The 14,607-nt window shown below is 42.6% G+C and overlaps 1 protein-coding gene across 1 annotated transcript in view; it reads left to right on the plus strand.

Moving 5' to 3' along the window:
- Positions 1 to 795: 795 nt before the first annotated feature.
- Iars2 (isoleucyl-tRNA synthetase 2, mitochondrial) overlaps positions 796 to 14,607 on the plus strand; it is a 48,262-nt gene continuing 34,450 nt past the window's right edge. Inside the window, exons 1-9 of the mRNA XM_070022770.1 lie at positions 796 to 1,134; positions 2,866 to 2,988; positions 4,359 to 4,518; positions 6,285 to 6,433; positions 6,518 to 6,567; positions 6,683 to 6,792; positions 6,870 to 6,960; positions 7,731 to 7,846; positions 13,409 to 13,578. Coding sequence (XP_069878871.1) covers positions 868 to 1,134; positions 2,866 to 2,988; positions 4,359 to 4,518; positions 6,285 to 6,433; positions 6,518 to 6,567; positions 6,683 to 6,792; positions 6,870 to 6,960; positions 7,731 to 7,846; positions 13,409 to 13,578 — 1,236 coding nt within the window. The 5' untranslated portion in view covers positions 796 to 867. The remainder of the gene's footprint in view (positions 1,135 to 2,865; positions 2,989 to 4,358; positions 4,519 to 6,284; positions 6,434 to 6,517; positions 6,568 to 6,682; positions 6,793 to 6,869; positions 6,961 to 7,730; positions 7,847 to 13,408; positions 13,579 to 14,607) is intronic.

The following is a 14,607-nucleotide window of genomic DNA, read 5'->3' on the forward strand; positions in this document are numbered from 1 at the left end:
GTGTGTGTGTGTGTGTGTGTGTGTGTGTGTGTGTGTGTGTGTGTGTACAGTGCTAGGAATCTAGAAATCAAACTGAGCTTCTGGTACCTGCTAGGCAAGCATTCTACCACTGAGCTGCATCCCCATGCCTAAACTTTCATTTGAGTCCTAAAAACTTCAATTTTTTTCTTTTTTGGAGGGAGGACAGACTAGCTTACTTAATTGCAAACCTCCTGCTTCACTATCATGCCTGGCTATATATACATTTTTAATTAATTATGATATAGAAGTAATATCGTGAACATATTGAATATTTCCATATTTGTTTATTTTTATTTTATTTTTTTGTGGGTCTGGGGCTTGAACTCTGGGCCTGAGCACTATCCCTGAGCTCTTCAGCTCAAAGCAAGCAGTCTACCACTTGAGCCACAGCACCACTTCAGGTTTTCTGGTGGTTAATTGGATCCAGATCAGACTCTCACGGACTTTCCTGCCCGGGCTGGCTTTGAACAGCCATCCTCAGATCGCAATCTCCTGAGTAGCTAGGATTACAGGTGTGAGCCACTCGCCCCCGACTCAATATTTCCATATTTGAAAGCCAGGCACTCTGATTAGAAGGGGGGGGCTGGGGAACCACCCTTGCCCCGCCCCTTGGTGCCGCCACGCCCCCCCTCGGCCGCAACAAAGACCCGGATTAGATTTGACTTGGCTGACCCGGGGAGGCAGCCAGCTCCGGGCCCGCCCTTGCAGCCCGGAGCGCCTGCGCACGGCGGGGCGTCTGGTCCAGGCTCTGGGGAGGGGGAGGGTCCTCTGCCTTCAGACCCGCGGTGGGAGCCCGGAGGAGCCCCGCATTCGGGGGTGAGGGGGTGCGGCCTGCCCTGCCCGGCCATGCGTTGGGGGCTGTACCCGCGCGGGCCGGGGGCTGCGGCTCTGGCCGCGGCCGGGAGGTTGTGGGGCCCGCCCCGCTTCCCGTGTCGCCTGGGGTGGCTGGGGACGACGCGGAGGCTTCTGGTGCGCTCGGTCACCGGCGCCAATAACCAGCTGACCAGCCCGAACAGCAGCAAATACCGGGACACGGTGCTGCTGCCGCAGACCGCCTTCCCCATGAAGCTGCTGGGCCGCCAGCAGCCGGACACGGAGCTGGAGATCCAGCAGGTACCGGCGGCGTGGGGCCCGCGGGAGCCACACCGGGAGCGCGGGCTGGGCGCCGGGCCGGAGTCACCGGGCTCCCGCCGGCTTTCTCCGGGGCGGACGGCCCACTCAGTGGGGGCCGCTTCCCCCGCGGGGCCTCCGGGAGCCGGGGTGCCCCTTTGCGAGTCTGCGGAGCGTCGCCCCGTTTCCAGCACGGGCCGTGCAGGGAGGGGCTCCTGGCACTAGTCCAAACGAACCGTGGTGAACGCGGTGGAGCGTAAGCGAAGCGCGAAGCCCACCCTTGACTGCCCGAGGACACGGCAGCGGCGCTTCCAGGCACTGTAGGCTGTGCGTCTCCTGCTTACACTGAAGTTACTGAGGGAGAGGTCGAGTTTTTAGTTTCTGTAATGCCTGGTCACCCGGCATTCTGGTGTGCTTTAGCCTAGTCTTAGGACAGTTCACGATCCTAAGTTTCCTTTATGACCTTTTTTTTTCCCCTTCTGTGCTGCGGATCAAACCCAGGGTGACATTCCAGATGGACATAGATAGATATCTTCTGTGTTGGCGGGATTGAACTCAGGGCCTTTTGCTCTCCCTTTTTGTGCAAGGCTGGTGCTCTACCATTTGAGCCATACATCTATTTCATCTTTTTGCTTGTTAACTGGATATTAGATTCTCCAAGATTTGTCTGCCCCCTGACTTGGAGCCATCATTCACAGATCTCAGCCTGGAGTAGCTAGGCTCCCAGCATTCTGATAGACAGCTTGATAGACAGGCACTCTACCATGCAGCTGTACCCCTGCCCAGTTCTTTGTTTTTGTTTGTTTCTTTCCTAATTCTTTTTTTTTTTTTTTTTGTCCGTCGTTTGGCTTGAACTCTGGGCTTGGGTGCTGTCCTTCAGCTCTTCAGCTCAAGGCGAATGCTCTACCACTTGAGCCACAGCGCCACTTCCTCTTTCCTAATTCTTGTTTAAGGTATTTTTATCTAGTGCCATCTATATACCAAGAAGTATGACCATTTGTGATGTTCTCTCAGTTAATCTTTACACTTACCCTATAGATAGATATTGTAACTTTTTTTTTTCAAATGAAACAGGTCTTTACCTGACTTGGCCAGCAGCATCATGGTAGGAAAGGGGTGTAGGACTTTAGTGTGTTGATCAAAATTTAGGGAGTAGCAAGTATTGAGATCAAAGAATAACAAGAATGAGATGTGGGAGGTACATGTCCTATGGCCCTGCTAGATTGAAGAGTGAGGGAGTGCTGATACGCGGTCCAAAAATTGAATAGTACTGTTAAGCTTTGTAAAGTGTGTGTCTTACTGAGCTTAGGGTTTAATCTGAAGTCTGCAGGGAAACTACTGAAAAGTTTTAAGAGAATCATCAGGTGTGCATTTCAGAAACTTATACCGTTTATATTTTAGAAACCAATAGATTGGGATGAGGTAAGAATTAAGCATGTAGGGGCTGGGAAGGTGGCTCAGGGGTAGAGCGCTTGCCTTGCATGCATGAGGCCCTGGGTTCGATTCCCCAGAACCACATAAGCAAAAAGAAAAAAAGCCAGAAGTGGTGCTGTGGCTCAACTGGTAGAGCACTAGCCTTGAGCTGAAGAGCTGAGGGACAGCGCCCAGGCCCAGAGTTCAGGCCCCACGACCAGACCCCCCCCCCAAAAAAAAAGAATTAAGCATGTAATAGCTGCTATTCTGTTGTATGATTTTTATGATGTTTAGACATTTTTGTTTTGTTTGTTTTAACAGAAATGTGGGTTTTCAGAACTTTACTCATGGCAAAGAGAACGAAAAGTTAAGAAAGAATTTTGTCTACATGATGGACCTCCTTATGCAAATGGTGACCCTCATGTTGGACATGCTTTAAATAAGGTAATGATAATTTAGATTATGAAATTGGAAGGAAAATATTATTTAAATACTTGACACAAAAGAGCATATTATAATTATGTAAATTTATATTGGCATATAAACTAAAAAGGTTCGGGGGGTATTTCTCTCTTCCATTTCTTTGCTGAGACTTTTGTTCTTTGCCCATGATTGCTACTTTTTCATATATTTCACATATTCTTATTATGCCGGGTGCCAGTGGCTTACACCTGTAATCCTAGCTAGTGTAGAGGTTGAGATCTGAGGATTGTGGTTCAAAGCCAGCCCGAGCACAAAAGTCCGGAAGACCTATCTCCAATAAACAACCATTCAGAAAACCAGAAGTGGCTCTGTGGCTTAAATGGAAGAGTGCTAGCTTTGAGCTGAAGAGCTAAGGGAGAGCGCCCAGGCCCATAGTTCAAGCCCCACCACCACCAACAACAAAAAAAAAGAATATTCTTATTATGCCTGCTTTAAAATCTTTATCAGGTAAGTCTAATACTTCTAGCATCCCAGAGTTGGTTATCTATTATCATTTTCCTTTAGTGTAAAATCTTTCTGACTCTTGATATGAGTGACTAGTTTTTTTGTTGTTGTTTGTTTTGTGCCAATCCTAGAGCTTGAACTCTGGGCCTGTGGGCTGTCCCTGAGCTTGTTTGCTCGAGACTAGCTCTCTACCACTTGAGCCACAGCTCCACTCCCAGCTTTTTGGTGATTAATTGGAAATGAGAATCTCATGAAATTTCCTGCCTGTGCTGGCTTCAACTATGATCCTTAGATCTCAGACTCCCAGAATAGCTAGGATTACAGATGTGAACCACCAGCACCCAGCTTGTTGTTCTAATAGCATCCTGTGAATAGCTATGTTAACTGATGTTATATCCTTTATCAGACTTTTTGAGTCCTTAAGTACAAGGATCATGTTGTAGTCATCACTTTGTTCATTACCAGTGTGGTGCCTCAGATTTTAAAAACTCACATATTTGTTACCTCTGTGTTTATGTAGCATTTGTATTAGACTTAATAGTTTATCTTATATGTTCTTTTAAAATTAGACTTTATTTTTATTTTTTTGTCCATTGTGTGGCTTGAAGTCAGGGCCTGGGCACTGCCCCTGAGCTCTTTTGCTCAAGGCTAGCACTCTACCACATGGAACCACAGCACCACTTCTAGTTTTTTGGTGGCTAATTGGAGATGAGAGTCTCACAGACTTTCCTACCCAAGCTGGCTTTGAATCCTCAGATCTCAGCCTTCTGATTAACTAGGATTACAGGCATGAGCCACCAGTTCTGCTGGACTTTATTTTAAAATGTTTTTGCATTATGAGCCACATGCTTTCTATGTAGATGTTGATTGTCATTTGATCTTTGCAGATTTTGAAAGACATAGCCAATCGATTTCACATGATGAGAGGCTCTAAAATCCATTTTGTGCCTGGTTGGGATTGCCATGGTTTGCCCATTGAACTAAAAATACTATCAGAACTTGGTGGAAAAGCTCAAAATCTTTCAGCTATGGAAATTAGAGAAAAAGGTACATAATCTCTGTTTGTTCTTTTAAAATGATTTTGTACATGCTTAATTCCCTTGGAAAAGTCAGGATTTTACCAGAAGGACTTTTGTTTTGGTTTGCTGTAATGAGATCTGTTGGGAACTATTACATGTTAGAGGAAACAAAATCTTCCAATTGATTCTCTTGAGCATTTCTGTTTATAGACTGAAGGTGAAACCTTGTGAATCTATCCATTGCAACCCTTCAGTTGTGTAGAGACTTTTATTTTATTACAACTTACTTTAGTGTTCATTTTACTATATAGAGCTTGGTGTCTCATCTCACGTTCTGAATCACAAGTCACTTCTAAGATACATGGATTACAAAAAAATCAAACTATTATCTTTTTGTGTGTGCCAATCCTGGAACTTGAACTGTTGGCCTGGGTGCTGTCACTGACCTTTTTGCTCAAGTCTAGTGCTCTGTCACATGAACCACAACTCTACTTCTGGCTTTTCTTAGTGGCTAATTGGAGATAAGTCTCCTGCCTGGACTGGCTTTGAACCTTGATCCTCAAATCTCAGCCTCCTGAGTAATTAGGTTTATAGGTATGAACCAGTGGTGTCCAGCCTCAACCAAAAATTTTAAAGTGTATTACAACCATAAAATAAAATACATGTATTTTAAAGCTGGGCATTATGGTACATACTTGTATTCCTAGCATTCCTGGAGGCTAACTCAGAATTGTGGGGATGAGGCCACCTGAGCGTCATGGGGAGATTCTTGCCTCAGAAAAAAACAACCAATCAACCAAATTACAAGAACTCATTTTTAAAAATTAATAGCTTATTTTATTCGTGATCCTTTCAGTAGATTTGGCTAGAAAGGAAGTTTTCTTGTCTACTGTATGTATTTGGATATAATTATAAAGATTTTTCTTTATGTGCATGCTGGTACTAGGACTTGAACTCAAGGCCTCACACTCTGTCCAGGCTTTTTTCATTCATAGCTGATGCTCTACCATCTGAGCCTCACATCCAGGTCTGATGGTTTGCTATTTAATTAGAGATAAGAGTCTCCTGAATTTGTTCCCTGGGATTTGCTCTACACTGTAATCTCCAGATCTTATCCTCCTGATTAGCTAGGATTATCATCGTGATTATGTGCCCCTGTAATATCAGTACATAGGGAATTTCAGGCCAGCCTGGGCTTCATCATGAGACCATATTGCAAAAAACAGTACACACATAGGCTGGGAAGTTGGCTCAGTGGTAGAGCGCTTGCCTTGCATGCATGAGGCCCTGGGTTCGATTCCCCAGCACCACATAAGCAAAAAGAAAAAAAGCCGGAAGTGGCACTGTGGCTCAAGTGGTAGAGTGCTAGCCTTGAGCTGAAGAGCTGAGGGACAGTGCCCAGGCCCAGAGTTCAGGCCCCACGACTGGACCTCCCCTCCCCCCAAAAAAACTGTACACACACAAAAATAATAATAATAATTACCCAGGCTGTAATACTAGCTACTCAGGTAGGTGAGATCTGAGGATCATGGTTCCAAGCCAGCCAGGGCAGAAAAGTCTGTGAGTCTCTTATCTCCAATAAACTATTCAGAAAAAGCTGGAAGTGGTGCTGTGGCTCAAATGGTAGAGTACTACCTTGAGTAAAAGAAGGTCATGGACAGTACCCAGGCCCAGTTGAAGCCCTAGGAACAGGGAAAAAAAGAGAAAAAGAAAGCCCCAAGAAACATTTTTTCAAAGTTATTGGCTTTCAAAAGCCTTTCCTTTTCCTTTCTTTCTCTTTCCCTTTCTTTTTAGCTAGATCATTTGCTAAAGCGGCCATTGCAAAGCAGAAAGCAGCGTTTACCCGCTGGGGAATAATGGCGGATTGGAATAATTGCTACCACACTTTTGATAGAGAGTATGAGGCCAAACAGTTGAGAGTTTTTTACCAGATGTATGACAAGGTAATAAAAGATTTCTCTTTTCTTCACCATATTAAAGTATGAATCACAAACTTTCAGCTTTATTCTAGTATTTCTGTCTTTTAGGGCTTAGTTTATCGATCTTACAAGCCTGTGTTTTGGTCTCCTTCATCAAGGTACATATGTGTTTGTTGGTAATTAAAGTAGAGAGGGCTGGGAAGGTGGCTCAGTGGAAGAGTGTGAGAAATTGATGACATTTCCTTATTTATGTTTGATGTTTTTAAACCTTAGGACTGCTTTGGCTGAAGCAGAACTTGAATATAATCCTGAGCATGTCAGTCGTTCAATTTATGTAAAATTCCCTCTCTTAGAACCTTCTCCTAAATTAGCACCACTTACAGGTAAGGTTTATTTCCTTGGATTTATTCAAACTATGAAATTGTATTATTTGCTAACAGTTATGATGTTATTTTCACAGATGGTTCATCTCCTATTAGTGTTTTAATCTGGACCACCCAGCCTTGGACAATTCCAGCAAATCAGGCCGTGTGCTATATGCCAGAAGCAAAGTAGGTATATTATTACATTTTTAGTCTACAAATAGGAATCATGCCACCATTCGCATTATGTTGAACTTATTTTCTCCTTATTATCCCTTTAAAAATCGAATGAATTATAATATACTATGTTTGTATAGATTTTATTAATTCACAGATGATTCCTTTTAAGACCTAGCTTTCTTTGGAACATGAAACATGAAGTGTGGAGTGGTTTGAAAGTAGTGCTTTTTATTTCACCAGTACTGGAGTTTGAACTCAGGGACTCAGGCTTGCTGAGCAGTCAGTCATTCTACTGCTGAGTCACACCTCCAGCCCTTCTTTTGCCCTGGTTATTTTAGAGATGGAGTCTTCTTTCCTGCCTGAGAGCATGCTTGGACCACACAGTCTTCTTCCCAGAGCTGAGAAGACATGTAATATCACTGTTGAATATCTGTAATATCTGTTGAAATGGAGACTCATGAACTTTTCTGTCCAGGCTGTCATGGAGTTACTATACTCCTGATCTTGGCCTCCTCCTTAGCTAGGAAGACCAGGTACCTACCATGGTATCCAGCGATTGGTTGAGAAGGGGTCTCATGTTAGACTGCTCTCAAACCTCTGCCCTCATCTCAGCTTTCCAACTAGCTAGGATTACATGCATTGAACCATTGGTACCTGGCTTGCAAGTAGTATTGTTTAACCGAAGTTTGTTTTTCTAAAACAATATTAAAAACTCAGTTGTTAGCTGTGGCTTGTCTTTTTTTCATTGCTAGTAATTTTCTTCTCAAATTTTATGTTAGGTATGCTCTTGTGAAATGTTCTACTTCCGGAGACCTCTACATAGTGGCTGCAGATAAAGTAGCAGCTATTTCTTCTACTTTGGACACAACATTTGAGGTTATTTCAACATTTGAAGGTAAAGATTTAGGCTAGTCTGACTGTCACAGTCATTAAAATATTAGGTTGATTTGAGTTCATTACTTTGTTGAACATTTCCCTGGTAAATTGAAGCAGATTACATATAGTTTTCTCGCTTTCTACATTAGACACTATTTTACATGATTCTTTGAGGGAGAATATAAGTTAATGTGTTTAAAGTATAGGAAAATATTGACAGAGGCACTAGGTATAAGATTATTTCTGGCAAAAATCTAGTAGTTACTTCATAAAATTTTATGCAGAATTGTTAAATTGATTTTTTTGTGTGTTTTTTGTTTTTTTTGTTGGTTGTGGGGCCTGAACTCTGGGCCTGTGCACTGTCCCTGAGCTCTTCAGCTCAAGGCAAGTGCTGTACCATTTGAGCCACAGTGCCACTTCCAGCTTTTTCTGCTTATGTGGTGCTGAGGAATCGAACCCAGGGCCTCATGCATGCGAGGCAAGCACTCTACCACTGAACCACCTTCCCAGCCCGTGCGTGCGAGTGTGTATGTATGTGTGTGTGTGTGGGGTGTGTGTGGGTGTGGGTGTATAGGTGATGCCTTTTCTGAGCTTGAACTCAGGGCCTGGGCATTCTCCTTGAGCTTTGTTGTTCAAGGCTGGCATTCTGCTACTTGTGCTACAGTAGTACTTCGGCTTTTGGTGGTTAACTGAAGATAAGAGCTTAATGGACTTTTCTATTTGGGTTGACTTTGAAGTGTGATCCTCAGATCTCAGCCTCCTGAGTAGCTAGGGTTACAGACATGAGCCATTCGTGCCAGGCTAATAGAATTGTTCTTTTCTGATTTAATACAAGCTGCAAGAAAGACAATAAAGCTTTTTTTTTTTTTGGGTCCAGTCGTGGGGCCTAACTCTGGGCCTGGGCGCTGTCCCTCAGCTCTTCAGCTCAAGGCTAGCGCTCTACCACTTGAGCCACAGTGTCACTTCCGGCTTTTTTTTTTTAATGTGGTGCTGAGGAATCGAACCCAGGGCCTCATGCATGCAAGGCAAGCGCTCTACCTCTGAGCCACCTTCCCAGCCCCTAAAGCTTATTTTTTAGAATGTCATTTTAGTAAGAATTGAACAAATTGTGTAAGTCATTCCAAAGATACAGTATTCATTCTACCAGAAGACTTCTTTGTAAATAATTTGAGGTTTTAACATACTGACTGATTTTGAAATACTACTTTGGAAGTCTGGGAAAGTTTAAAATTATATGTGATCTTTAATGGTATATTTTTATTGCTAAAAAACGATGATATAGATAAAAGAAAGAAAAAAAAGCCAGACATGATAGCTCATGCCTATAATCCTAGCTGCTCAGGAGGTAGATATCAGGAACGTGATTTGAGGCAAGTACCAGGTAAAAAATTCCTGAGACCTTGTCTCAACCATTAAAGGCTGGGTTTGGCTGCTCCTTTCATCCCAGTTATGCAGAAATCGCAGTAAATAGAATCAGGGTCCAAGCCGAGGCAAAAAGCTCACTAAAGCAAAAAGTGCTTGAGCATCATACAGAAAATGGAAAGACTACCTAAGTAAATGGAAAAGTCCTTTAAATTCATTTCTGATGTGAGTTTATATTTAAGTTAGAACTATAAACAAATTACGTTAGCAAAATAGTGACATCAAAAGGAAGAAAGAATTTACAGAATGTTTAAGATTGTTTTTTGTTTGTGATTTTGGAGATAGGGACTTACTAAGTAACCTTAGTTGGACTAGCACTGTTTAGCCCAGACCAGCTTTGAATTTGTAATCCTCTTCAGCCTCCCTGAGCACTGAGATTACAAGTGTGTGCTCCATGCTTTGCTGTTTTAAGAACATTTTATCTTTTTTTGTACAATAGGTTAGTTAGAGGACCTAATACTTCTTTTTTAATTGATCCCAGGGCCTAGAATGCTCCAGCATTCTAGACAAGTACTATACCACTGAGCAACATGCTTTTTTATTTTTATTTTGAGAGAGGGTTTTGCTAAGTTGCTTAAGATAGCCTCTGTGATCCTCTGTCTCAGTTTCCTGGGATTATAGGCTTATATCTCCTGCCCTCAACCTTCATATATTCATATCTCCCACACATACACTTTTTTAATGCAGAAGGTTATTAAAGGCTTCATCAAAAAGTTAGGGGCTAGGCTGGGAAGGTAGCTCATTGGTAGAGTGCTTGCCTTGCATGCATGAGGCCCTGGGTTCGATTCCTCAGCATCACATAAGCAGAAAAAAAAAAAGGGCAGAAGTGGCCCTGTGGCTCAAATGGTAGAGCGCTAGCCTTGAGCTGAAGAGCTGAGGGACAGCGCCCAGGCCCAGAGTTCAGGCCGCACGACCGGACCACCCCCCCCCCCCCCCCAAAAAAAAATACAGATATCTGAGCTGGGAAGGTGGCTCAGTGGTAGAGCGCTTGCCTTGCATGCATGAAGCCCGGGGTTCAATTCCTCAGCACCACATAAGCAGATTAAAAAAAAAAGCTGGAAGTGACGCTGTGGCTCAAGTGGTAGAGCGCTAGCCTTGAGCTGAAGAGCTGAGGGACAGCACCCAGGCCCAGAGTTCAGGCCCCATGACCGGACCTCCAAAAAAAATACAGATATATTTTGTCTAAAGCACATAATTGTTTGAAATTATTACTGAACAGAGAATTGTTATATTGTCTTAAGCTATCACATTGCAGAGTATGATTTGACCCCAGTTTGTATATACTTCTCATTTCTAACAAAAGAAGCTGGTACAGTAGTAGGAATAGTGAAAATAGGATAATTTGCATGAGATAGAATTTATTTCTAGAAAAATAGGAATTGTGTCTGATTTGTCATTAGAGATCTTTGTGGTAGGTAGCAGAAGTCTCAGAGAGACTATTAGAGGGGTAGATACAAAGAAAGTTAATACATTAAATCTGCTTTTCTCAAACCTTTAATTTTCTTTCATATATATATATATTTTTTTTATTGTAAAGATACTGTACAGAGGGGTTACAGTTGCATGAGTAGGGTAATGAGTACATTTCCTATCAAGCATTGTTACCCCTCCTTTGTTTTTCCCCTACCATCCCTTCCCTACCCACCTCCCCCCAAACCTTTAATTTTCTTTTTTTTTTTTTTTTGGTCGGTCGTGGGGCTTGAACTCTGGGCCTGGGCGTTGTCCCTCAGCTCTTCAGCTCAAGGCGAGTGCTCTCTACCACTTGAGCTACAGCACCACTTCCGGTTTTCTGGTGGTTTATTGGAGATAGGAGTCTCACGGTCTCTCTTGCCCGGGCTGGCTTTGAACCGCGATCCTCAGATCTCAGCCTCCTGAGTAGCTAGGATTACAGGTGTGAGCCACCAGCGCCCGGTTCAAACCTTTAATTTTCATACGTAAAAAAACCCTTGGAGAGTATAGCATAGGCTCAAAGGACTAGGCTTAATGAAAATTATAGAAAGAAATTCATATGAAAACTGGAGTAGACTTATCTAAAAACAATGGTTACCAATTTTCTTCTTTAAGATTTTATCGATTATTTGGAAAAAAAGGATTCTGCAGTATGTAGGTTTGCTAATGTCTTCCTAGGAACAAAATTCCAGGCCAGCCAAATTGAACTACAAGGAGAGCCTGTGGTTTTCTTCACAAAGGGAGGCTTTATAGCCAACAGTCAGTTTTCTTCTCAAGCCTTTTTGCCTAGTGTTCAAGTTTCAACTAAATCTACTAAGCAATAGATTATTAAATGAAATGTCAAGATTAAAAGAATCTTTTGATGTTGTTGCACTGAAGATTGAACGCAGGACTTCTCATATGCTACACAGGTGCTTTGTTCCTTGAGCCATGCTATAAGACCTTTTATTTCTATTGAAGATGACCTAAGGAATCTCATTAAAAGGTGTTACCAATATTAGAATGAGAGAATGGGGAAGGATAGAGCAAGAGAGGTTTATTTTGATTAAAATATAATATATGGGGCTGGGAAGGTGGCTCAGTGGTAGAGTGATTGCCTTGTATGCATGAAGCCCTGGGTTTGATTCTTCAGCACCACATAAGCAGAAAAGGCCGGAAGTGGTGCTGTGGCTCAAGTGGTAGAGCGCTAGCCTTGAGCTGAAGAGCTGAAGGACAGCACCCAGGCCCAGAGTTCAAGCCCCATGACTGACAAAAAAAAGAAAAAAATATTATATATTCATATTATATATATATGTATATATATACGTACATCTGAAGCACATCTGAAGAGAATTTCTTTCAAAATTTTTGGCTGTACTAGAATTTGAACTTGGGACTATTGTTAGTCAGGCACAGTATCACTTGAGCTATGATCCCAACACTGTTTAATTTATTTTTTTATTTTTTGTCAGTCATGGGGCTTGAACAGGGCCTTCGCTCTTCCCTGAGCTCTTTTAGCTCAAGGCAAAGTGCTTTTCCACTTTGAGCCACAGCTCCACTTCTGGTTTTCTGGTGGTTAATTGGAGATAAGAGTCTCACAGGAAGTGGTGCTGTGGCTCAAGTGGTAGAGCACTCACCTTGAGCTGAAGAGCGCAGGGACAGTGCCCAGGCCCAGAGTTCAAGCCCCCTGACCGTCGGAAAAAAAAAAAAAGATTGAATCTAAATATTTCTATTACAATACATCTTGAAAATACATTTTGGGGATTGGGTGGGGAGGCGGGGGGAGGCTGGGAAGGGATGTGAAGGGTAAACAAAGGAGGAGGCTGCAATGCTTGATAAGAAATGTACTCACTGTCTTGACAATGTAATTGTAACCCCTCTGTACAGTATGTTCACAAAAAATAAAAAAAAATAAAATAATAAAAAGAGTCTCACAGACTTTCCTGCCCCTGCTGACTTTGAACCACAATTTCAGATCTTAGCTTCCTGAGTAGCTAGGATTACAGGTATGAGCCACCAGTGCCTGGCATTACTTTAGTTATTTATTTTTATTTTTTATTTATTTTTGCTGGTCATGGGGCTTGAACTCTGGGCCTGGGTGCTGTCCCTCAGCTCTTCAGTCAAGGCAAACGTGCTACCACTTGAGCCACAGCACCACTTCCAGCTTTTTCTGCTTATGTGGTGGGGAGGAATTGAACCCAGGGTCTCATACATGCAAGGCAAGCACTCTACCACTGAGCCACCTTCCCAGTCCCCTGAGTAGCTAGGATTACAGGCATGAGCCACCAGTGCCCGGCTCTACTTTAGTTATTTTTTAAGTCAGGTGGTGCATTTGTTGTTTTTGTTTGTTTGTTTTTGCCTATGCCATTGTAGACTACAATCCTTCTAATTATATCTCCCATGTATCTGGGCTGACAGGTATGTGCACTCCATGCCCAGTTTTTGGGTGAGATGGGAGTCTCACTAACTTTTTGCCTGGGCTGGTTGCCATCTTTCTGATCTTGGTCTTCTAAATAGTTGCCATCACAGGCATGAGCCCCCTCAGTAGACTTAGATTCTGTGTTTTTAGTCTCATGTTCTACTGGATATGTAGCTCAGTGGTAAAGCTCCTGCTTAATGCTTTAATTCCTAGCTTGAAAAGAAAAAGATGGTAACTTGATGCCTTCTTGCTAAGTTAAAATAGATAAAACTCTATGAAATAATTCTTAATAATGGCTTTCTTTTCCCACAGGTGTTGATTTAGAGAATGGTACTTGTAGTCATCCTTTAAATCCTGAAAAAGTCTCTCCTCTGTTGCCTGCAAATCATGTGACCATGGCAAAAGGCACAGGATTGGTTCACACAGCCCCAGCACATGGTATGGAAGATTACAGTGTAGCATCTCAGCACAACCTGCCCATGGTACTAGTCCTCTTTTTTTCTTTCAGATTTTTTTATGCTGCTGAATAAAAGCGATAAATCCTAACATTTTTATTGCTTGTTAGTAATAATTTTCCCATAATAATTGTGAAATGCTTAGGTGTGTGCAATATCTTAAAAGTTCATTAATTTATACTAATTGGGAAACATGCCCCGGAATTAGCACAAAAAAAATCAGCACAAAATTAGAATTACAGAATACATCTTACACAAGGGCTTTAAAAAAAATAAGTACACAGGCCTTGTTTTATTGTGCTTTGCAGCTAAGTATTTTTACATATTGAAGATTTGTGGCAAAAGTGTGTTGACCAGTAAAGCAGCCCAGATGATCGTTAGTATTTTTTTGTACTATAGTATTTTTTGCTGTTGTTGTTTTGGTCACTTGTGGGGCTTGAACCTCAGGGTCTAGGTGCAGTCCCTAAGCTCTTTAGCTCAAGGCTAGTATTCTAGCACTTTGGGCCCCACTGCCACTTCTGTTTTTTTGCTGGTTAATTGGAGATGAGTCTCATAGACTTTCCTGCCCAGGCTTTCTTTGAAGCACGACCCTCAGATGTCAGCCTCCTGAATAGCTAGGATTACAGGCATGAGCCACCAGCACCTGGCTTAAAACATTTTTTATTAAGGTATGTACATTGTTTCAGACATAATGCTGTTATAAGCTTAGTAGCAGACAGTATTGCCTCACTGTGATATTCATTCAGTTTACTGTAGTGATCTGGAGCCAAACCCACAGTATCTCTGAGGCATGCATCGATACTTCCTCATAAGCCTATTACAGACACAATAAATAGCTAGTGGATTTTACTAGTTGAAAAGGACAGTTTTGTTCTATTTTTTTTCTTTTTTTTGGGGGGGGGGGGGGTCCGGTTGTGGGGCCTGACCTCTGGGCCTGGGCGCTGTCCCTCAGCTCTTCAGCTCAAGGCTAGCGCTCTACCACTTGAGCCACAGCGCCACTTTTTTCATTTTGTTTATGTGGTGCTGAAGAATCGAACCCAGGGCCTCAGGCATGCA

The sequence above is a fragment of the Dipodomys merriami genome, unplaced genomic scaffold (assembly GCF_024711535.1).
Source record: "Dipodomys merriami isolate MVZ:Mamm:240054 unplaced genomic scaffold, mDipMer1.0.p SCAF_153, whole genome shotgun sequence".
In the NCBI taxonomy this organism is placed as follows: Eukaryota; Metazoa; Chordata; class Mammalia; order Rodentia; family Heteromyidae; genus Dipodomys; species Dipodomys merriami.